At 37.4% G+C, this 22,814-nt stretch overlaps 1 protein-coding gene across 1 annotated transcript; it reads right to left on the bottom strand.

Annotated features, from left to right (window-relative positions):
• Positions 1-20,447: 20,447 nt before the first annotated feature.
• On the bottom strand, positions 20,448-22,499 carry LOC125231483 (guanine nucleotide-binding protein subunit beta-like protein). The gene is made up of 5 exons (XM_048136971.1): positions 22,324-22,499; positions 21,851-22,059; positions 21,378-21,584; positions 20,898-21,149; positions 20,448-20,689 (listed from the first exon to the last, which is right to left on the bottom strand). Exons 1-5 carry the CDS (start codon positions 22,430-22,432, stop codon positions 20,516-20,518), a joined length of 951 nt encoding a protein of 316 aa, XP_047992928.1. The 5' UTR covers positions 22,433-22,499; the 3' UTR covers positions 20,448-20,515.
• Between the last annotated feature and the right edge of the window lie 315 nt (positions 22,500-22,814).

The following is a 22,814-nucleotide window of genomic DNA, read 5'->3' as shown; positions in this document are numbered from 1 at the left end:
TAATACCCGCCATTCTGACGTCAGGTCCCTTCCAGTTCTCGCTAATGGCTACCTACTCAAGGGTGAAAGTACTGCCTAGGGTTAGTGCTAGCAATACGCGTTTTACACAAAAAAGTGATCTATTTTATTTCAGCAGGCGTTTATAGATATATTTATTCAATTCCATATTACTCTCGAACGACTCTCTGAATTAGTTTGTGCTTCATACATGTGGAAGCACATTGCGAGCACTAACCATAGGCAGCACTTTCACCCTTGAGTAGGCAGTCATTAGCTAGAACTGAAATTGCACCCGCCGACCTTACGTCAGAATGGCGGGTATCATTAATTTCTTATAAGTATCTCTGGAGTTTAAAGAGCACATTTCCCGCATTTTGGCGCACATTTGGCACATTGCTAGCACTAACTCCTGAAGTACCTATACCGCACCAGGATTTCTTGATGTACATACACTAGGTTGGAGCGAAAAAACACTTTTCTGGAATTAGCAAATCTAATAGTTATCAATCAATGCCCCTTAGTCTATGAAGCCTTTGTGCAAATTTTCAGCTTTTTAAATCAATATCTTCAGCCTCCGCATTAGGTTTTAAATTTTGAAAATCTCATACAAGCTTGAAAATTCAACTTTCAGTTTTAAACATTTTTTTCGGTAGTATTATGTTCAGTATACATTACTGATACATATTATTACAAGAAACTACCAAAAGTTGCGAAAATAGCATTAAAAATCGCAAATGTTCAGTATTTTAGCGGCTATTTTGGCCAATGTAGGTACTGAAACTAGGCAAGCTTTGGCGGTTTTGACACTATTTTGGCAATTTTTGGTAGTTTCTTATAATTATATGTATCAATAACATATACTAAACATAATTCTGTCGAAATTTTTTTTATCTGAAAGTTGAATTTTCAGGTTTGTACTTATGAGATTTTCAAAATTTCAAACCTAATGCGGAGGCTGAAGATGTTGATTTAAAAAGCTGAAAATTTGCACAAAGGCTTCATAGACTAAGGGGCATTGATTGATAACTATTAGGTTTGCTAATTCCAGAAAAGTGTTATCACACCCACTTAGCCTGTTTTTGATAGTACAACATGTTTAAGATCGTGTTAGTTTAAATCAATTTGTTTAAGTTTTACAATTTGACTTAGATATTTGAAACTATTCGTAAACTGATCAATGTTCATTTTCAACTGCCTCAGTTACAAAAAGTACCTATTAACTGTATAATGCTAAACACACGTTAAACGTTTAGGGATTCCGATATAGAACCAAACTAACAGCTTACAGCTTACACCAAAACAACCTAATTCTATTAATAATCTGCACTACTACAATGGTGTGGTGATGTAAAATACAAATTATAGAATCGTCCTACAATAAGCCTGCATAGATTTTAATAGCCCCGCCTCTGCAAGGGTTAAGGTCAAAATAGAAGGCAAGAACATTAACTCTGAAGCCGGCATGTTAGACCTGGGCATACCACAAGGCTCTGCGCTTGGAAATACCCTGTTTCTAATATTCGTAAACGACCTTCCTACCTCTGTTGCCGAAGGCATGACGGTACTGTTTGCTGACGACACAACCGTGGTGGTGAAGGCGCATCGCATACATTCTTACAGCTATGTATTAGAACTGACAAGTATAGGGCGATTCTCAGAGATGACGTTCGGTGCCTGATTTCGGTGCTGATTTTTATTTACTTACTACTTTTTTTTTAGGGTTCCGTAGCCAAAATGGCAAAAACGGAACCCTTATAGTTTCGTCATGTCCGTCTGTCCGTCTGTCCGTCTGTCCGTCTGTCCGTCTGTCACAGCCGATTTACTCGGAAACTATAAGTACTACAGTGATGAAATTTGATGGGAATATGTGTTGTATGAACCGCTACAAAATTATGACACTAAATAGTAAAAAAAAGAATTGGGGGTGGGGCCCCCCATACATGTAACTGAGGGATGAAAATTTTTTTTTCGATGTACATACCCGTGTGGGGTATCAATGGAAAGGTCTTTTAAAATGATATAAAGTTTTCTAAAAAACATTTTTCTTAAAGTGAACGGTTTTTGAGATATCAGCTCTCAAAGTCGTAAAAAGTATGTCCCCCCCCCTCTATTTTTATAACTACGGGGTATAAAATTCTAAAAAAAATAGAGGTGATGCATGCTAATTAACTCTTTCAACGATTTTTGGTTTGATCAAAGTATCTCTTATAGTTTTTGAGATAGGTTGATTTAACTGTAATTTTGGTTAAGTTATTGGTTTATTATATTTGCTGCTACGGAACCCTTTGTGCGCGAGCCCGACTCGCACTTGGCCGGTTTTTGATACATCAGTCTATTTACTAAAATCTAGCCCAAATATAAAAAATATTGGTGGTGGAGGCCTCCATTAGAACCTTATAATTTGTAAGAAATCTGACATTTTAAAACCACCGAAATTATGTATGGGCACTGTAATCAATTTGCACCACGGAATTCAATTTTTTACACATTATTCCACATTTCAACTTTATATATAATTTATTATTTAATTTGACGACAGGTCATGTAAAAAGGCTCATAATCGCGCTATTTTACTAAATTTAACATGGTAATATACTAGTCATTATCGAGTAGTGAATTTTGTACCCATACTATGGTTTAATTTGCTTACAAACATAGTTTTATGTTTTTACAAAGTATATCCTACTATTTAAGTATGAAATGTTAGAAAATAATAAACAAAACCCAATTTACAACGCGGCAATCGAAGTCGGTGGTCACTTTTTTGATATCGGTGGTCAAAAAATCCACCGAAACCACGGAAATCAACACCACTGATATCAAATTTTATCGTTTTTTTGGAGATAACTGAAATAGCATGCATGATACAGAGGAGATGTCATAATGCCGAAATAACATCATTTCAAGGATTTATTAGTACCTTACATAACGACAAATGCACTAAAACTGTGAGAGTAAATTGAACCACCGAATCTTAAAAAACATGGGACCAAACCCACCGAATGACTGAGAAACCTTTAAAAAGTCCCCTTTATGAAACGCTACTGCATCTCCTCTACACTGAATGGTTAAAAAATAGCTAAAACATACTATATTTGTGCCACTATGTCCCTGATCTACTAATTTGTAAGAGTACTGTCATGTTTAACAAATTACACCGAAATCAGTCACTAGCCCGGGACACATCGTAAATTTGTCTTTACTGGATAAGTTTAGCTAACATATTATTTTTATATAGAAAATATTATAGGTTAACTAACACCTTATACGTGAATATCTATATCAACTGCGATCAACAACTCCATCTTGAGTTATGATTTTTTGTTTTGCAAATTCTGGGTGCGGGACACGCCCACCGAAGGTAATTTTTCGCGTTTAATATTTTATTACTTATATTATACAAATAATAAATAAATAATTTTATAGTGTACCAAGTAGAACAGAGGCTATAGATTATGCCTGAATTAATTCAGATTTTTAGAACAGTCCGTTCTGACGTTTTTTGCCCCGGACACGTAAAAACGCGCCTCCTGAGAAATGCCCTATAGTGGATGGCTAGAATTTGCTTAGCCCTTAGGTAGCATATTCTAAACTATCTATCCCTAATTGTACTATTATATATTCTGTGCCCTAATATAGTCAGCATCAGAAGTAGCTAAGCAAGCGAGCGTTATAGTCTTAATAACGATAAGGTCGTGCCAAAGCTCATTGTGAGCCCGCTTAGCAAGTTCTGCTGCAGACTGTACAAATGATGATGGAAATGTTCCTGTGTGAGTGCATTCAGTTTTGTATCGGTACTTTTCTTTCGGTATTCTGCCCTTTTCCCAATAAAATCGGCCAAGAGCGTGTCGGGCCAAGCACAGTGTAGGGTTCCGTAGTTTTCCGTATTTTTCTCAAAAACTACTGAACCTATCAAGTTCAAAACAATTTTCCTAGAAAGTACTTATGAAGTTTTACTTTTGTGATTTTTTTCATTTTTATTTCCTAGTTGACTACGGAACCCTAAAAACGTTTTGCAAGATTCAACTTGCCAAGAATCGTTTCGCAATAGTTTCATTTCCCAAATCAATGTTTAGCAAAAGTCGCGGGTACAGCTAATATCTATAAAAATAACTAAGTAACTTTTTGATTTAAAGGGGTAAAAAGAAGGGTTTATATTCCCATACAAATTGCGTTTTACATTCCCAGTTAATTACTTATAAATAAGACTTTACGCGAACGAAGTCGCGAGTACAGCTAGTATCCTAATAAATATATAAAAATATTCACAGGATAATAATATTGGGTTGGTAAGAAAGTAATGAGTGATCGATTGAATTCCACATAAATTTTTGAGAGAGTTCTAGAATCTTCTATGGTCGAAAGTATATAAAGGGCGAGTCGCACAGTTTCTCGTCAGTCATTCACTAGCTGTCGCCGAGCTAATATAAGGAAGAAAATGAACGAATTAAAAGTGCATGTAAGGCATTGCTTACTATATGAATTTCAGTCTGGCCATTCAGCCGCCGAAGCAGTGCGTAATATATGTCAGCGTGTTGCTCCTGAAGTTGTGTCTGAGGCCACCGCGAAACGATGGTTCCAGCGGTTTTGTAGTGGCGACTTTTCATTATCAGATCAACCTAAGTCTGGTCGACCGGTGAAGATTGATGTAGCCAAATTAAAAACTTTAATTGAAGGAGATCCGAGGCTAACGAGTCGTACTCTTGCTACCGAGTTAGGCTGCTCTCATGTCACCATAGAAACACATTTACACGAGTTGGGAAAAAACTACAAATACAGTGTTTGGATACCGCACGAACTTGATAGAGATCAACTAAACCGCCGTGCCGATATCTGCATACAACTTCTGTCTTTTCGCCGCACATTCAACTGGTTGGACCATCTTATCACTGGAGATGAAAAATGGGTCTTATATATAAATCACACACGCAAACGTCAGTGGCTAGCTCCAAATGAAAAAGGAATAGAGGCACTAAAAACAGAGCCTCACCCGAAAAAAGTTATGCTGTCCATTTGGTGGGATATTCATGGTATTATTTACTGGGAACTCCTACCAAGTAGAATGACTGTTACCGCATCAGTATACTGTAATCAGTTTGAAAATTTAAACCAAAAAATCTGTCAGAATCGTCCACAGCATGCTAAAATTTTTTTCTTACACGACAATGCTCGCCCACACATTGCAAAAGTGACTCGGCTAAAGCTATTGGAACTAGGTTGGAAAGTGATACCTCATCCACCGTACTCTCCAGACTTGGCACCTACGGATTACGCATTGTTCAGATCGCTAAGCAATGCTTTGAATGAAAAAAGTTCGGTGATCAAGCCCATTTACGACAGTACATAGCTGAGTTTTTTTAATCTAAACCTAAGAACTTCTTCGCCGATGCTATTCATTCTTTACCAGAACGATGGAGACAAGTAGTAGATAACGAAGGCCGTTATATTTTTGATAAATGATTAAAATAATAAATTAAATAAAAATTACAATATTATTTATGATTCGCTCATTACTTTCTTACCAACCCAATATATTATTATTTTCTCCTCACTAACTCGGAAAGGGTCCTTTTTGGGACACCGCCTTTTTGATACCAAATATTTATCTAGCGGCTCCGTGTTGCTGTGCTTTTTTGTACGTGTCAGCAGATTTTTCTTCTTGAGCAGATAACGAAATATTAATTCTTTGACACTGTCGTCTTATTAACATAACGGCCAGCCGTACTATCAATTTGTGAAAAATTTGAGTGCGGTGTTCGTCACAACTTATAAAAGAGCCATCCCCATTAGCCATGAAGAACGTAATTGCTTGGTTAGCTATATTGTTTGTGTGAAGAATAGGCACAATTTCTTTTTCAAACACGTTGACGCAGTTTGACACAAACTTGCAAACCTTCCAGTTTGGATAGGTTAAAGAGGGCCTATCCTTCCACCACTCCTTCAGTTGTATGTAAATTAACGAAGGATCATCTCGATTCGCGGCGGTCAGAGATTCCTTGCACTTCTCACAGTTGTGTGTTTTTAAAACGACCATAGCCAAATACCCACTAACATATACAACTGCTTGACCTTCGATTGTCAACAGATCATTCGCAGTCTCATCTTCATCATCATCGTCCGGCAAATGGAGTAAAATTGCTAAGGATTCCGGGTCATCTTTAGTGAACGAAGATCCGAAATCTTTACTGCATCCTGGATGTTGTTTGTGATCATCTTCGCTAGCTTTTTCGCTAGATTTGTTTTCGGAGTTGCACGACGTAGATTTAAAAACTATGTCATGTAAGTCGGACAGCAAATTGTTTGTGTCTTTCATGCAGTTCGCACCACGGCTGTGCGGAGCAGACATCCCCGAAAGAATTGCGGTTTTTAAAGCTGCCACAAATGAGGAAACTGTGGGATGTCTGTTTGTGGGGCTGTGCTGTCTTAGAACACCAAAAAGATTTTCCAGTGAATCCTGGTTTAACTGTCTAAGGTTTAAATATTCAAAACCGAGGCGTTGCACTTCGGACCAAATGTCTCTTAAAGAGCATAAGGTTGTAAGGTATCCATGAATGCACCTCACATTTGTGGCTCGAATGCCATTATCACTAAAAAAGCTAACGGTTTCGAGCATTTTTCTGCAAGCGGCCCATTTTTTAATATGATCTGTTTTTTTGGATACATTTTCCCTTATGCCCCGTTTGACATCATCTGGTCCAGATGGACCATTTGTATAATCGAACAGCTGGTCCAGTCTTTGAATGTTCTCACCTGACTCGTTGAGAACTTTTTTTTTGACGGGTTTTGCTCAAGCAAAGCTTGCATCTTTAATACGATTGCCACCGAATTACTTAAAGCCTGTGAGGCATATTTCACCTTCATCTTTGCCCTGTATTTTGGGTTGACGTGGTTGGGACTTATTTTCGTCAAATAAAGCATATTGACTTTATTGATCTCTTCTATTTCTCTCAAAACGTTCCATTTTAAGGTAATGCCGCCCATTTCCATATTCCCGTATTTCAAGATATTATTTCTGATCGATTTAAAAAGGTGAGGCACATCATAAATTATATATATTTTTCTGTCACCTACATGGAAATAATTTTGGATGGATGGGCCCTGCTCAGAAGGTGATTGTTGCTTTAGTATTGCCATCGCTCCCATGTTTGTTGGACCCTGGTCGCAGACAGTGGCAAGCACGTTAAATCCTATCTCGTTTATAACCTTTATTGTTGATTTTACTATTGCAGCTAATTTTTCCGAAGGTATTGTACCTTTGACAAAGTAAAATGCCAGAGGTTGCTTGAACTTTCTACGTATGCCTTGTAGCATTAATACTAAGGCGTGATCCGCTAGCAGGCCGCTCCTTTCACCATGGCCCAAATCTGTGAACCCGTCCACGTTATCATTCCCTACGTTGTAAATTAGTCGCGGTTTTATCGCTATTTCGTCGAATAGTAATGAGCAGTATTTATCCTTTTTAAAGTTTGCCGCAGTTTTCTGCAAAAACTCCAATACTTGCTTGCTGATGCCAGCTTCCATTGGGACTTTCTTCAAAATATTTTGTAGCGTTTTAATACTAGGTATTGGCACCAAATGTTGGAGATATCGATATGCTTTTGGAGACCTCTTAAATATAGACAAACAGGAGATTTTATATTTTGTTGTCCATCGGCGACCTCGAGGTTTGCGATTTTGGTTTTGGATTGCCATAGTAACAATTTCTTTCAGGAATGGCGACTCCAAGTTTTTTATCAACTTTGCGTTTTTATTGAGTGATCGTATGCTAGATTTAGCTTTCTTTAATTCCTTCAGTAATTCCTTAACTCTCGTGTCGCAATCTGTAACCAAGATTAAATAGATTAAAAAAAACAAGTCATTTAACCTGGTATAAGTTGGTAATCCAACTCACGGATCCAACTACATAATACAGTCGAATTAAGAGAGCGCAGAACAAATTTAGCAAAAACGGCAGTCACCGTTAAAGTTGTGATTGTGACGTTCGCAATTCTTTATGCATTTCTTTATGCAAGATACATTTAATTATCATCTCAAAGAGTGTCTCTACTATAGTAATAGGTTGACAATCTAAAATAAATGTATAGTTTAAAAAACACTAGAAAAACACGCTTTTATACGTGAAAAATATAAAAGCCAAAAATATTTTTAGGGTTCCGTAGTCAACTAGGAACCCTTATAGTTTCGCCATGTATGTCTGTCCGTCCGTCCGTCCGTCGGTCCGCGGATAATCTCAGTAACAGTAAGCACGAGAAAGCTGAAATTTGGTACCAATATGTACCCCCCCTACATGTAAAGTGGGGGCTGATATCCTGCCGGTCCGAATCTACTCAAAACTATAACGCTACAGTCCCGGGTTCGAATCCCGGTAACGGCATTTATTTGATTGATGATATTTGTTCCTGAGTAATGGGTGTTTTTTTATGTTTATATAATACATATTACAATATCTCTCAATCTCTCTTTCAATACCTGTCACTGCAATGTCACAGTTTTCGTTTTCTTTCAACCCCTTACTTGCCAAGAGTGGCACTGAAGCTTTAGTAGTTTCATGTGTTCTGCCTACCCCTTTATGGGATACAGGCGTGATTGTATGTATGTATGTATATTACAATATATATCTACCAAAATTTGTCTATTTGATTGGAATGTGATAAATAATTTAATCTCACTATTGTACTGTAGTAGTTAAGTATTAAACTATTGTACCTAGTAGTATTTAAGCACCTAGGTTAAGATTGCTGCGCCCTTGCAGGGTTCATATTATGTACCTAATTACTTAAGACTTAAATATGAATGCAATAAATGCTTATGACTTATGACTAACTTAGCCCTCGCTTCGCTTTGATCAATAATAGGTTTGTTATAACGTTGAAAACGTAACGTTCAAAGTTCATTACGTGGCCTTTCTCACAAGCGCAAATACACTATGATACGAAATGTATAATGTAAATGTATTTATCTCCGGGCTTCATTATCAGACCTTGAAACCTAATCGTGGTCAAAGTTCATTAAAAGACTTTTCTGAGAAACCTCAAAACAGCTATGATACGATGTTCCATCATGTATAGTTCCATTTCATATCTTCCGGCTCCATCGTCAGACCTTGAAACCTAATCGTAGTCAAAGTTCATTACAAGACTTTTCTAAGAAACCCAAAAACATCTATGATACGATGTTCCATCATTTAGTTCCAGTTCATATCTTCCAGCTTCATCATCAGACCTTGAAACCTAATCGTAGTCAAAGTTCATTACAAGACTTTTCTAAGAAACCCAAAAACATCTATGATACGATGTTCCATCATTTAGTTCCAGTTCATATCTTCCAGCTTCATCATCAGACCTTGAAACCTAATCGTAGTCAAAGTTCATTACAAGACTTTTCTAAGAAACCCAAAAACATCTATGATACGATGTTCCATCATGTATAGTTCCATTTCATATCTTCCGGCTCCATCGTCAGACCTTGAAACCTAATCGTAGTCAAAGTTCATTACAAGACTTTTCTAAGAAACCCAAAAACATCTATGATACGATGTTCCATCATTTAGTTCCAGTTCATATCTTCCAGCTTCATCATCAGACCTTGAAACCTAATCGTAGTCAAAGTTCATTACAAGACTTTTCTAAGAAACCCAAAAACATCTATGATACGATGTTCCATCATTTAGTTCCAGTTCATATCTTCCAGCTTCATCATCAGACCTTGAAACCTAATCGTAGTCAAAGTTCATTACAAGACTTTTCTAAGAAACCCAAAAACATCTATGATACGATGTTCCATCATTTAGTTCCAGTTCATATCTTCCAGCTTCATCATCAGACCTTGAAACCTAATCGTAGTCAAAGTTCATTACAAGACTTTTCTAAGAAACCCAAAAACATCTATGATACGATGTTCCATCATGTATAGTTCCATTTCATATCTTCCGGCTCCATCGTCAGACCTTGAAACCTAATCGTAGTCAAAGTTCATTACAAGACTTTTCTAAGAAACCCAAAAACATCTATGATACGATGTTCCATCATTTAGTTCCAGTTCATATCTTCCAGCTTCATCATCAGACCTTGAAACCTAATCGTAGTCAAAGTTCATTACAAGACTTTTCTAAGAAACCCAAAAACATCTATGATACGATGTTCCATCATTTAGTTCCAGTTCATATCTTCCAGCTTCATCATCAGACCTTGAAACCTAATCGTAGTCAAAGTTCATTACAAGACTTTTCTAAGAAACCCAAAAACATCTATGATACGATGTTCCATCATTTAGTTCCAGTTCATATCTTCCAGCTTCATCATCAGACCTTGAAACCTAATCGTAGTCAAAGTTCATTACAAGACTTTTCTAAGAAACCCAAAAACATCTATGATACGATGTTCCATCATTTAGTTCCAGTTCATATCTTCCAGCTTCATCATCAGACCTTGAAACCTAATCGTAGAACAATATTCTCACACTGCCTACTCAGTACATTTATGAGGTGGCAAAACACTTCAATGAAAATTTGGACACATTATAACCGTTCAAAAAAATCACCCGCACCAGACAGGGTTCGAAAAATCAACTCCAAACTCATACTACCAAACTGACTAAGTCGTCTAAAATCATGTTTTACGTAGGACCTAGAATTTTCAACAAACTCCCAGCAGAAATAAAAAATGCAGGCAGTACCTACCAATTTTTAAAAAAGTTAAGAAAATAGCTCTTAGAATTACTCCTTTTATGACATAAAAGAGTTTTTTGATCTACCTAATAACTTATAAATAGTATAAAATAATTGTTTAATAATATACCCATATCTTAATATTTGAAATTGTAATGAGACGAAATTGTAATAATCTGAATTGCTGTTAAATAACTGATGGACGTGTAATATTTATAATATATCGTCACTACTTTTAAAAAATCTCGTATCTCACGCTGTCCCTCAAAGTTAAAACGCAGTAAGTCTATATGCATTTCATACATACTTACTACAATTTTCTTTTTATTGATAGACGAAGATACAAGTTTTTTTTAAAGTAGTGACGATATTATTGATAAAATCTTAACTCTCATAGAAGGTTTTTTTTAAACTAGTGAGATAAAAATAATATTACCTGTCTCTGAATTTGTTTGCTTTGATTTTCGATCTTCAGAAGTCACACTGGATCCAGGCAACTTGTTCACCAAACGGGGACGCTTGGCGGGTATTGGGTCTGAAATTAAATAGTGTTTATAAATCAGAATAAGGTTGGGGAGGGCAAAATTGGTCTAACGTTTAGTAGTATTATTTAACGTCATAGTAGATCATCCTGCATAAATTCTTGGATTGTATAGCAGAGTGTAGCAGTAGACGTATCTTAACTACAAAACTTCATTACGTTTTTCTCGTCACGATCAAGTGCAATGCCAGTAGCCCTTTACAAGTCGGCTTATATCTAATGCTATTTTATGGAGTCCCCATGAACATCAGTATACTCTTATGTTGGAGAGGATGCAAAAAACTTTTGTACGTACGCTTTCTTGTCCGTAAACTCTAAGGGTACGATCCACATCTGTATCCCACCCTTTACGTCTTTGGGATGGTATAAGTAATACACTTCCCTAGAGTGCAGGAGAAATATAGCTCTCATAAAGTTATTCTTTAATACGCGGCCAAATTCCTAACCCTTCCAATGCTATCTCTCATTTCATTAAAAGTTCGCCCTATCAGTGGCATAGAACTCCGCCCCCGTCCACAAACTCTATTCGCTATCCCGACAGCACGAACTTACGCTTTATCACACTCTCCGCTACACCATGCATTAACTCTTCTAAATGAAATATTGGGACGGTTGGTGGCCCAGCGGTAAAAACCTGCGACTTTTTAGGAAGTTAAATTATCTTTTTAAAAATATCGGTGAACGAAAACATCGTCAGGAAACCTGACTTGTCCCAATAGCGCATAAGTACCTACCCTCTGAGTTATTTTAAGGTCATGACAGACAGTCGGTTAAACCTATACTTACCAGCGGTGTTTCGATAAGGTTGTTTTCTTTTTTGTATTTCAGGAACTATTGAAGACCTACTAGGCCCAGGCAGTTCGTCTGTAAGCCGGTGGCATTTCGCGGCTACTGGAGCTAAAATCAAACAACACTTAAATTAAAATAACGCTTTACTTAGCCTCAACCCGCGACTATCATGATTATGACATTAAAGTTATGAGCGGTTTATCATACCTAGGTACGTAAAAAACCGCCATTGTGATTCTTACAATGTGAAAAACTCGAAAGTTCACACACATACATACACAGACGACGGAATATTATTATATGAGTAGGTAACCGCTTCCGTCGAATAGGCTAGTTTCCTGTACTTAAAATAAAATATGTTATGCAGTGCACGAAATAAAGCACCACATAATTAGAAGAAAAATATGGACAGTAGTTATGTTTAAACATGATTATTATTAAATAAGTCAAAGAGAAAGATATAAAGTAAATGAATTAACCGTGACATCACTCCTCAGTATTTCATAGTAATTCCATATTTGCAAATCGTTTCAACAGTTCTTAAAAAGAAGCTGATTTGACCATTAGGAAACTAGCCTATTCTCAGCGTCGGTGAAAAAGTATGAACATTAGGTACCATTTAAAGTTCCAGTGTGCGTATTAGGTTCCTCTTGATCAAGTCGGTGGACAGCATCTGAAACTGGACATAATTTGCAACTTGTTAATAGTTTTTACAGTCTCTAATATCTGAAAAGTGTGATCCAATGAAAATTACGGAGCAAATGTTGTAACTAGATGATCATTAAATATGATTAAAGTTTTTGCAAAAATTTCATTTTTGGCACAAGCTTTTATCGACGACTGTACCTTTCTTTCACAGTCATCTACTGCTCTCCGAGTAGTTTCTAAAAAACCCTTACTCGGTGGGGATACGACGTTTCATAACAGAGTTCCTATGCCCACCTTTCTGCTCCATCATCAGATCAGCTCCATGATACCATAATATTGCAATGTCACGTGATTTACACATGTGTGCAAAATTTCAGATCAATCAGAAATCGGATAGTGGGTCAAATTTAGCTTCTACGTTTTGACGCACACAGCTTGTAAAAAATATCCTCTACCTTCCCATTCTTTAAGCACAGCACGCGAGAAAGCTTCGCACGCGGGTGCTACATATTTAATTCCTGTCGGATCGTACCAATGAGTATTTCGGAAATAACGAGTATGTACGAAATATCATTCGATATATGTACTTATTAAGTACCAATCGCGTTTCGGTGAAGGAAAACACAGTGAGGAAACCGGACTACTTAATCCCAATAAGGTTTAGTTAGCCCTTGGGTTAGAAGGTTAGGTGGCATTGCTTTCATAAAACTAGTGCTCACACCAAATCTTTGGAGTAGATTACCAAATATGAAAAAGTATGAACATTACCATTTAAAGTTCCAGTGTGCGTAGGTTCCTCTTGATCAAGTCGATGTACAGCATCTGAAACTGAACATAATTTGCAACGTGTAAGTAATAATAGAACGTTGTATACGTTATTATAGGTATAATTATAGGACACACAAGCTTTTTCCCGCGGCTTCGCTCGCGCTCTATCCCTTCACTTATCTCCACTTAAAAAATCACGTCAATTCGTCGCTCCGTTTTGCCGTGAAAGACGGAAAAACAAACAAACACACACACTTTCCCACTTATAATAGGTATAGGTAGTATGGATTCTTACACAAATTGACTCGAAGTCCTGCAGTAAGCTCAAGAAGGCTTGTATTATGGGTAGGTACTCACAACAATATTATAAATAATATATTATACAAATACATAGAAAACATCCATGACTCGCAAACATAAAATATCTGTGTTCATCACACAAATAAATGCCCTTTCCGGGATTAGCACCCAGGACCATCCGCCAGTGGCGTGCCTAGGGTTTCAAAGTGAGGCAAGCCGAAAGGTACGTTTTGGCAATATCTAACTACTTAATCTTCAATTTTCGAACTCACAGCCCTACAAAATGTTCTATTACGCGCCGCACTTTTCTGAGAAATACACAAGCCGGGCGTTGGTTTTCGCGCGGAAATAATGTCTCGTTTTTGGGCAAAATTTAACTACTTTACCTTGCCTTCGTCGAGTAATATGTGTACCACGCATTTGTCACCGTCACAAGAAACAAATTCATCCATTGTCAATTGGATTTTTAAACGAATTAAACACTTAATAACAAGAAAACGAAGAAGAGCACATTCACTTAACGCAAATAAAACTTTCGACTAAATAATAATACACTTGAAGTTGTCAATCAAACGCGCGCTCAATCTTGTTCCTCACTTCATACCAAAAGCCCGGATCGTGGAACAAATGTTCTATATATACCTACAAATAGTTATATAAGTTGCTAGGCAGAATGTAGGCTAAAAGCTAGGAAAAAAGGATGCAAGAGCAAGCCCCATTGCAAGCCAACGAGTGCGAGCGAGCAAGATATAGCTGAACCTTAAACAAAGGATACTATAGACTAGACAGCCAAATAATAATACCACTACAGAACGAGATGGTCACATACAAATTATAATAAGAGTGACAGAGAGCAAAATGTTATTTTTTGTCTTTGTCATAGTTTCACTTTTCCGCCGCTGCCACAAACGAGTTTGTGGCAAACAATAAGGACGTGACTTGTCAAGCTTATTATCCGCCCAAATTACGTAGGTTGTGTATGGTAAACTGTCAGCCATTTTTAAAGTGATTCTTAAATTCGCTCCATTATTCTATATCTGTCCCTTACGGGTGTACCCTTGTGTCAAATCTATAGTATCCTTCATCTGAGAGCTGAACGTAGTGAACGTGCTCTTCCGCGCTGCACTAGCGCCACGGCAAAACATGGCAACATGCTGTGGTCTGTACCGTATGGTCGGTCGGCCGTGAGCTTCACTTATGGAGAACTTAATAATATCTAATATTAGCGCGCGATTTTAAAAATGTTAGGGCAAGCCCGGCTTTTGGGCTTATATGGCTGTACCGCCACTGCCATCGGCTTAGCAGGCAGGTTTACTAATTACTACCAACTACCGCCAACCAGTCAGGCATAACTTACAGAAGGATAAGTAAGACTAGAAGGTATAGTTACCTTGTTTGCTTGCAATATGTTGAGGGAATGGTATTAACTGGATTTCTGTTAGCGGAGGTGCTGAAAGATGTAACTTCGGATAGGCTCTCTTCTTTAGTCTTTTTCCTGTCTTGCCAAAGTCTCTCTGTGCAAAATGATCACCACAAATATGACGAACTTCATGTAGTTTCTCTATCGGTATATGAACAAGATCTTCTTTTCCTACTTGTCTAACCCAAGTTTTACACCTGTAAGCAAGTTTAGTTTCGATCATTTATTTTATAGGTGTAGGTTTTTACAACAGGACAGTTTCTTTGTATCTTTCATACTTTCGGATTTCCCCATACTGTCCCACTTGAAAAAAACACTCTTTATGTAAAAGTGTATGTTGAGGGGGATACTGAAATAAATAATCAACTAAAGATAACATATAAATTAAATAACTTCGTTGAAGAATATCCTAGTGATCCAGGGTTTTTAGGGTTCTGTAGTCTACTAGAAAACCTTATAGTTTCTCCATGCCTGTCTGTCGGCCTGCAGACCTAGCTCAGTGACTAGTACCTACTAGAAAGCTATAATTTGATTCGTATATCAACCATGCCAGCAATAATACATATAATTATAAAAATTGGGATCAACCACCATTACAATCATTTTTAACAAAGGAGAACATTGTGAAGAAAGCTTTTTTAGGATTCCGTAGTCAACTAGTACTACGGAATATATAATAAGTACCTAGTAAAAGTACAGGAGGCTCACTCCTTTGATGTTCACAAAATGCCGCCATTCAAATTCTTACCTACACGCGAGCACATTATGTAAATCCCTAAACGTTTAAAACCAAGGGCCTACGTCAAGAAGTTTTCTATCTTGATTAAATGATTTTGGCTTACCGCTGTTCATCTTTAGGAAAGCAAGCAAAGAATCCTCCCCGGAGACGTTCTCTCACTCCACAAATCTCACAATATCGGCTTTTGCCAACCATTTCACTGTTTTACAGCAACGAGTTACAAATGAGTGTGATTCATACCTACATAAGATTACTTATAAAATAAAAAAAATATGATTATAAAATAAAAAGACAAAAGATTGTAAAATTGAAGTAAAATTAAATTTGAAATGCCGCCATAATGACATTTATGAATTATTTTTTTTTATGGCCTGGTTGACAATTATGACATCAAAATAACCAGTGTTGCCAGTAATGTGTTATGATGTCTCTATGTTGACACGTTGAGAACCCGAACGCCATACAATCATTTCTTATATAAGAGTTTCCAAAGACTGAGGGCGCCTAATCGAAAGGAGAATTCTGACAGCAATGGCGAATGTATGGAAATTTTACGATAGTTTAAATTTAAGGTAAAATTTCTTTGTTGCCTTTGAGAGGAAAAATATAAAAAACCTCAAAACCTGTAGTCCATTTATCTGGCTTTTAGAATCACTTAATGTTATAACTAAAGTATTGAATTTTTTTAACAAAGTTTACTAAACGGCGACATACGTTTTTCTCATTTTAGGTCAACTTTGTGTGGGTTTAGTTATTACACCGCTAATAATTGGAGATTGTGAATAGTCAAAAGTTGTAGAGACACTCTTTAAGATAATAACTACATTTATTTTACTTCATTTAATTTAGAAATGTGAGCAGCATTTGTTAAACGCCGAATGCACTTTTCGAGGATTTCGTACGACCCCCTCTTAAATTAATATTTCAATGGTAATCACAGATGTCATATATACCATAGATCAAGCAAACGTATCTACTTAGCGTGTCAAATGAACTCAGTGAAATCCACTGAGTTGTCCGTCTTTACTCGCAGCTTGCAGCTTTCGGGCGTCAATTTTTGTAGGTTGAAATCAACCAAAACATAAAAAATGCCTCGTTACGTGATATTCAATTGCAATAACACAAAAATTATGAACAATCAAGAGCCTGAGACATATTTAAAATTACAGGCAAGAATCAACTTCAGTACAAAATTTGACACGCTCGGCCCCTATACAAATATATGAATTTGTTTCTTCTATCTAAATTAGTATAGAAATTGTATGAAGTTCTATTTTTGAAATTATTACAGTTAACTAAAGTCAACTATAATCACAGAATATATATACTCTGTCAGTAAATAAGAACAAAGAAAACTATATGCATCTTTTTCTTTAGGATGCTAGAGAAAAGGATACCTATAGTTTTCTTAGTTCTTATTTACTGACAGACTTGTTTGACAGAATATAATAGTACAATATAATAATGAGCTTATTATAATTGAGTCGGAACTGCCATAGAGTATCCAACACTAAAAAGTTAGCACTTATAGTTTAGTCTGTGATGGCCTAATTGACAGATAAAGCTAGGAACACACTACGCGGACGTCCGTCGTAAATCGACCGCGGACGGGAATCTGGACAATGGAAATACACATAACCGTGCAAACTATCGGTCGACGGACGCGGACGTGGCCTTAAGCGCACGGACGTCCGATCGAAATCTGGCTCTCTGGATGTTTTGTTCCGTGCACACTGATAGGTCGCGGTCGCGGTCGTTTTACGACGGACGTCCGCGTAGTATGTTCCTAGCTTTATAGTCGACAAGTAGAAAATAGTATATTACGATAAAAGTGCGTAAAAAAGGAAGTTCGAAACGAGTGGCGATAAATTAAAACACGACCGAAGGGGTGTTTTAAATCGAAATTCGTAACTCGTGTCGATTTAAAACACCCCGTTTTAAATCGACACGAGTTACGAATTTCCTTTTCGCACGTGTATCGTACGACGTTTTTCAGTAGATGAGCCTCCGAAGTTTCGACCTGGCATATAATGAACCACTTCTCGCACTGCGTAAAAAAAACACCATCTGTACTGAAAAACCCTCGCAACTCGTTTCGAACTTCCTTTTTTACGCACTTGTATCGTAATGTACTATTTCCACTCCCTTCGGTCGTGTTTTAATTTATCGCCACTCGTTTCGACCTTCCTTTTTTACGCACTTGTATCGTAATGTACTATTATGTAAGGACTAGCTTTTGCCCGCGACTTCGCTCGCGTTAAATTCGAAAAATGCGGAATTCTCCATACATGATACAAACTTCCACCCCCTGTTTTAAGGAAGTGGGGGGTCAGCATCACTTCAAGTATTTCCACTTAAAAAATCACGTCAATTCGGCGCTCCGTTTTGCCGTGAAAGACGGACAAACAAACAGACACATACTTTCCCATTTATAATGTTAGTATGGATAATCGCAGAAAGAAACCATACGCATTTTTAAAAGATATAGTATGTACATTACGATACAAGTGCGGAACTTAGAACACGACTGAGCGAGTGTTTTATATCAACACGAGTTACGAATTCCTTCTTCGCGCGTTTTTTTTTCAGCACCCTTGTCAGGGAAAAAAACAAAATTTATAAATATAGAAACTTCCAACTACCATTGTAAGTAATTTTGAAATTAAGCTAACCTTAGTTTTTACATTGATTATTCACTTTGCACTCTCGTGGATAAAACCACAGAATATATAATAGTACAAGTACAGAAGGCCCACTGCTTTGATGTTCACGAAATGCCGCTTTTTAAATGCCTACAAAATTCTAACAAAGAAACGAGCCGCACGTGCGAAGCGTCGGACGATAGGGTTGCCTATGGATTAAAACGAATTAATACTCAGATAAAATGTTATACTATTATATTCCAGTCTTGGGTACTTTCTAGCTATATATACAGTATTTATATTTTTTATGTAAGTCCCAACATCGTAAGCCTTATTGAACTTTTCCGTGGGACTTAATCAATAGTAGATCTGTGTAAGATTGTCCTATTTTATTCATGACGTCTATTTAACTAAGCATTAGCCATTTACACGCGGACATCGCATATAAAACTTTAAAAAAACTCGCAACGTAAAGTAACAATAGAAAGTGCAAACGTGCGTTCCGTGAGAACGCGCCCCACCCCTGATTAGGCCGCGAACTCGCGGCCGCCAGCATGTACTTGTAGCGCGGCGATAGAATCGCGGAGTGAGCCGCCCCTGATAAAACGCAACTTTGTCATTCATTAATGAAGTATCATGAGAGCCTTCACCAGTTGGTGTGGTAATAGTTATTTGTTATACAAGGGGGCAAAGTTGTATTTTAACGCCGAGTGTGGAATTGAAAAACGAGCAAGTGAAAGGATTCTATAGTTGAACCACGAGCAAAGCGAGTGGTTCGAGAATAAAATCCTGAACTTGCGAGTTTTTTAACACGCGAGAAGTAAAATACATTTGCACCCGAGTGTAACACAAAACTTTTCCCCTCACTACAGCGAGGAAACTACAACGCAAAAAATGCGTTTTCCCCTCACTAGCTCGGAAACACGTGTTTTGTCCTTTAATACCAGAGGGTAAAAACGCATTTTATCCACTAGTGGGTAAAGTAATTTGACATTGAATAAAGTCAAATTATCTGCTTTAAAATTGATAAAAGTAGGTGAATCTAGTAATAAAGATGATTTACCAACTGTGGAACTACTGGAAGCAGTGATAAATGCATTTGTTGCGTTGTAGTTTCCTCGCTATAGTGAGGGGAAAAGTTTTGTGTTACACTCGGGTGCAAATGTATTTTACTTCTCGTGTGTTAAAAAACTCGCAAGTTCAGGATTCTATTTCGAACCACTCGCTTCGCTCGTGGTTCAACTATAGAATCCTTTCACTTGCTCGTCTTTCAATTCCACACTCGGCGTTAAAATACAACTTTGCCCCCTTGTATAACAAATAACTATTATCACTGCTTCCAGTAGTTCCACAGGTGGTAAATCATCCTTATTACTAGATTCACCTACTTGTATCAATTTTAAAGCAGTTAATTTGACTTTATTCAAGGTCAAATTACTTTATCCACTAGTGGATAAAATGCGTTTTTACCCGCTGGTATTAAAGGACAAAACACGTGTTTCCGAGCTAGTGAGGGGAAAAAATATTAACAAAGTTGAAAGTTATGGCATGGCTAACAAATTTTAGGGTCGGTTATACCAAATGCGCGAATTTTTTTGTATGAGGATTTCCAGACTTTGATGCAACTGGCTCTTATTGGAAAGTGGTGGTGGTCTGTAAATGTTTAAGTACGGCAATTAAAGGGTAGAAATAAGTGGATGAATGGGTATTTTTATGTAATAAATTATATTAACTTCTAACTTAAGAATAAACTTACTTATAATATTTACAATTTTAGATTGTATAATCACTATGTTACTATAAGAGAGCAAATATTTGAAATGTTAATTTGATGTTACATTTTACATTACAATGGAATGGATTATTTATCATCACGTAAATTTGCCATCTCAAATGCTCTTTTATTCGATAGGATGGTAATGAAAACAAACATAGTCAGTCCTTTCATTTATTTTTTGACATTAATATTGGAATATAGAGGCATAAAATAAATGAAACCACTTTATCGGGCGGAGACTGACACTTGCCATACTCGGATGATGTTGTCGGAGTAACCAGCAAAGAGGGTCTGACCGTCAGTGGACCACGCGAGGGAGAGGCACTGGGGCGGGTCAGCCTTAGTGGGGTTGATCACATCAGGGCGGAGCTCCTCAACCATCTCCTTGCTTTCCAGATCCTACACATAAAAGTCATATTAGTTAAGAATACTAATTACACAAAATAAAGTTACCAGTTCTATCTATCATGATGTCAATACATAAAATAAGTAAATCTATTTACACGGTGACTTTTCACTCTCTCTACATCAAAATTATGATACAACAAAGTCATAGGTAAGTGTAAGGAACTAAGGATAATAAAAAAATATAGTCACATATACATACCCAGATCTTGATGGAAGGTCCATAAGCCGCACAGAGCCAGTATCTGTTGGGTGAGAAGCACAGGGCTGTGATGATGTCATTGTGGTCCAGGGTGTGCAAGTGCTTGCCATCATTCAGGTCCCAAAGCATGGCCTTCATGTCCTTGCCACCGGAGGCACAGAGGGAGCCATCAGGGGAGACGGTCACTGTGTTCAGGTAGCCGGAGTGGCCAAGGTGGTTGATCTTCAGCTTGCAGTTGGTAAGGTGCCAGACCTAATAAACAAGAAAAATGTGTGAAACAAATTACAGAACAAGGCTTACCACAAGTTTAATAATTAATATTCCAATAAATTGGTGGCAAGTACTGCATGCAATTATTAATCAGATGGTGAATGGTAATTAGTTAAACAAACTTTATCAGCTTGATAACTTTCGTGAATGTTTATGAATAAGGGGGTAAATGATTAGACAAGTTATAAGTATTCCAACAGAATGAATTACCTTGACAGTGCGGTCCCATCCAGCAGATACAATGATGGGGTTAGCATGGTTCGGTGAGAAGCGCACGCACGAAACCCAGTCACTGTGGCCATCATCCTGGATAGTGTACTTGCACTCAGCGAGGGTGTTCCACAGCTTAATGGTCTTGTCTCGGGAGCCAGAGACAATCTGTCTGTTGTCAACGGAGAATGCCACTGAGAGGACATCCTGTGATAAAAAAAGTTTGGTTAGTTTCAGCTTGTATGAAAAAGACAGACATAGAATACATTTTGGATTGGGGGCCTAACAAACTACTACTTACTGATAATGGATATCAGGGTAATAGCTCATAAATCTTCAGTCCCGCTGTCATGTCTTAACATGTGCGACGTCGAATCTTCTGCCTCGCATAGGCGCAAACTTTTGTCTTCTGCCGCGCATCGGCTCTTAACACTAAAACCTTTTAACACAACAGTTTTAACATTTTATCACACCTTAGTATGGTCTTCGAAACGACGGGTGGTCTTGCCCGCGGCAAGATCCCACAGGCGGAGGGTCTTGTCCCAAGATCCGGACAGGGCGTAGTTGCCGTCGCTCGAAAGCACGACGTCAGAGATGAAGTGAGAGTGACCGTACAGGCGCTTCTGTGGCAGACCGTAGTTGGTCTCGTCCCTAGTCAGCTTCCATACGATGAGGGTCTTGTCTGAAAAGCAAATAAAGATTATTATAATGTTAAGGCCCCGCCGTACATTAGTTATAGAGAAACTAACATCAGCCCCATATCCGCTTGCCGCTCAGGACTCGCGTGGCAAAGGTTTTTGTCATCATGTACAAGGAAATATGAATGGATATATCAAAATATTAGATTTATAGAACAAATAAAATACATAGTTAACTTATATGTGCTAAGGTAAGATAGATGAACATGGATGTAAGTTATCAATCTAGGTTAAGTATGTAACCTTACCTCGGGAAGAAGACAGGATCATGTCAGGGTATTTAGGGTTGGTCGCAATTTGCGTAACCCACCCATTGTGGCCAACAAGGTTGCCTCTATGCTTCAATGTTTCAGTCATTTTAATATTTTTCACGGCTGAGCACCGGACAACGACACTCAGCAACGCTACCGAAAAGAAAAAGACAGATCGCCAGATCGCCACAGATTATAAAAATAGGACTCGCCACAGATAATGTACAGAGTACTTTGCTTTTTTTTTGTATTTGCTGGCTGTGATATTATTAATTGTTTTATTATTGTAATAAATTAAAAAGTTAAACTTTAAAATAAAAATATGTATAATTAAAACAATTTTTATACGTTTTATATACAAGTTTGGTTTGTCTATATTGTCTATAACAGTAAAATAAAAAATATATATATATAAACCGTAAAAATATCCAACAGGAACCATAAACATACATTTCTGTACACTACTGTTTGCAAACTGTTTGTATGAA

The sequence above is a fragment of the Leguminivora glycinivorella genome, chromosome 11 (assembly GCF_023078275.1).
Source record: "Leguminivora glycinivorella isolate SPB_JAAS2020 chromosome 11, LegGlyc_1.1, whole genome shotgun sequence".
Lineage (NCBI taxonomy): Eukaryota > Metazoa > Arthropoda > Insecta > Lepidoptera > Tortricidae > Leguminivora > Leguminivora glycinivorella.
The sequence above is the reverse complement of the archived record's forward strand: the minus strand, read 5'-3'. Positions and strand labels throughout refer to the sequence as shown.

What these genes read in the sequence shown, in the direction of transcription:
- LOC125231483 (XM_048136971.1), bottom strand. Translation starts at nt 22,432, where the DNA reads ATGACTGAAACATTGAAGCATAGAGGCAACCTTGTTGGCCACAATGGG. An exon ending in GATCCTGTCTTCTTCCCGAG is followed by an intron (nt 22,060 to 22,323) that starts GTAAGGTTACAT and finishes TTTGCTTTTCAG; the next exon opens with ACAAGACCCTCATCGTATGG. An exon ending in GACCTTCCATCAAGATCTGG is followed by an intron (nt 20,690 to 20,897) that starts GTATGTATATGT and finishes TTTTATGTGTAG; the next exon opens with GATCTGGAAAGCAAGGAGAT.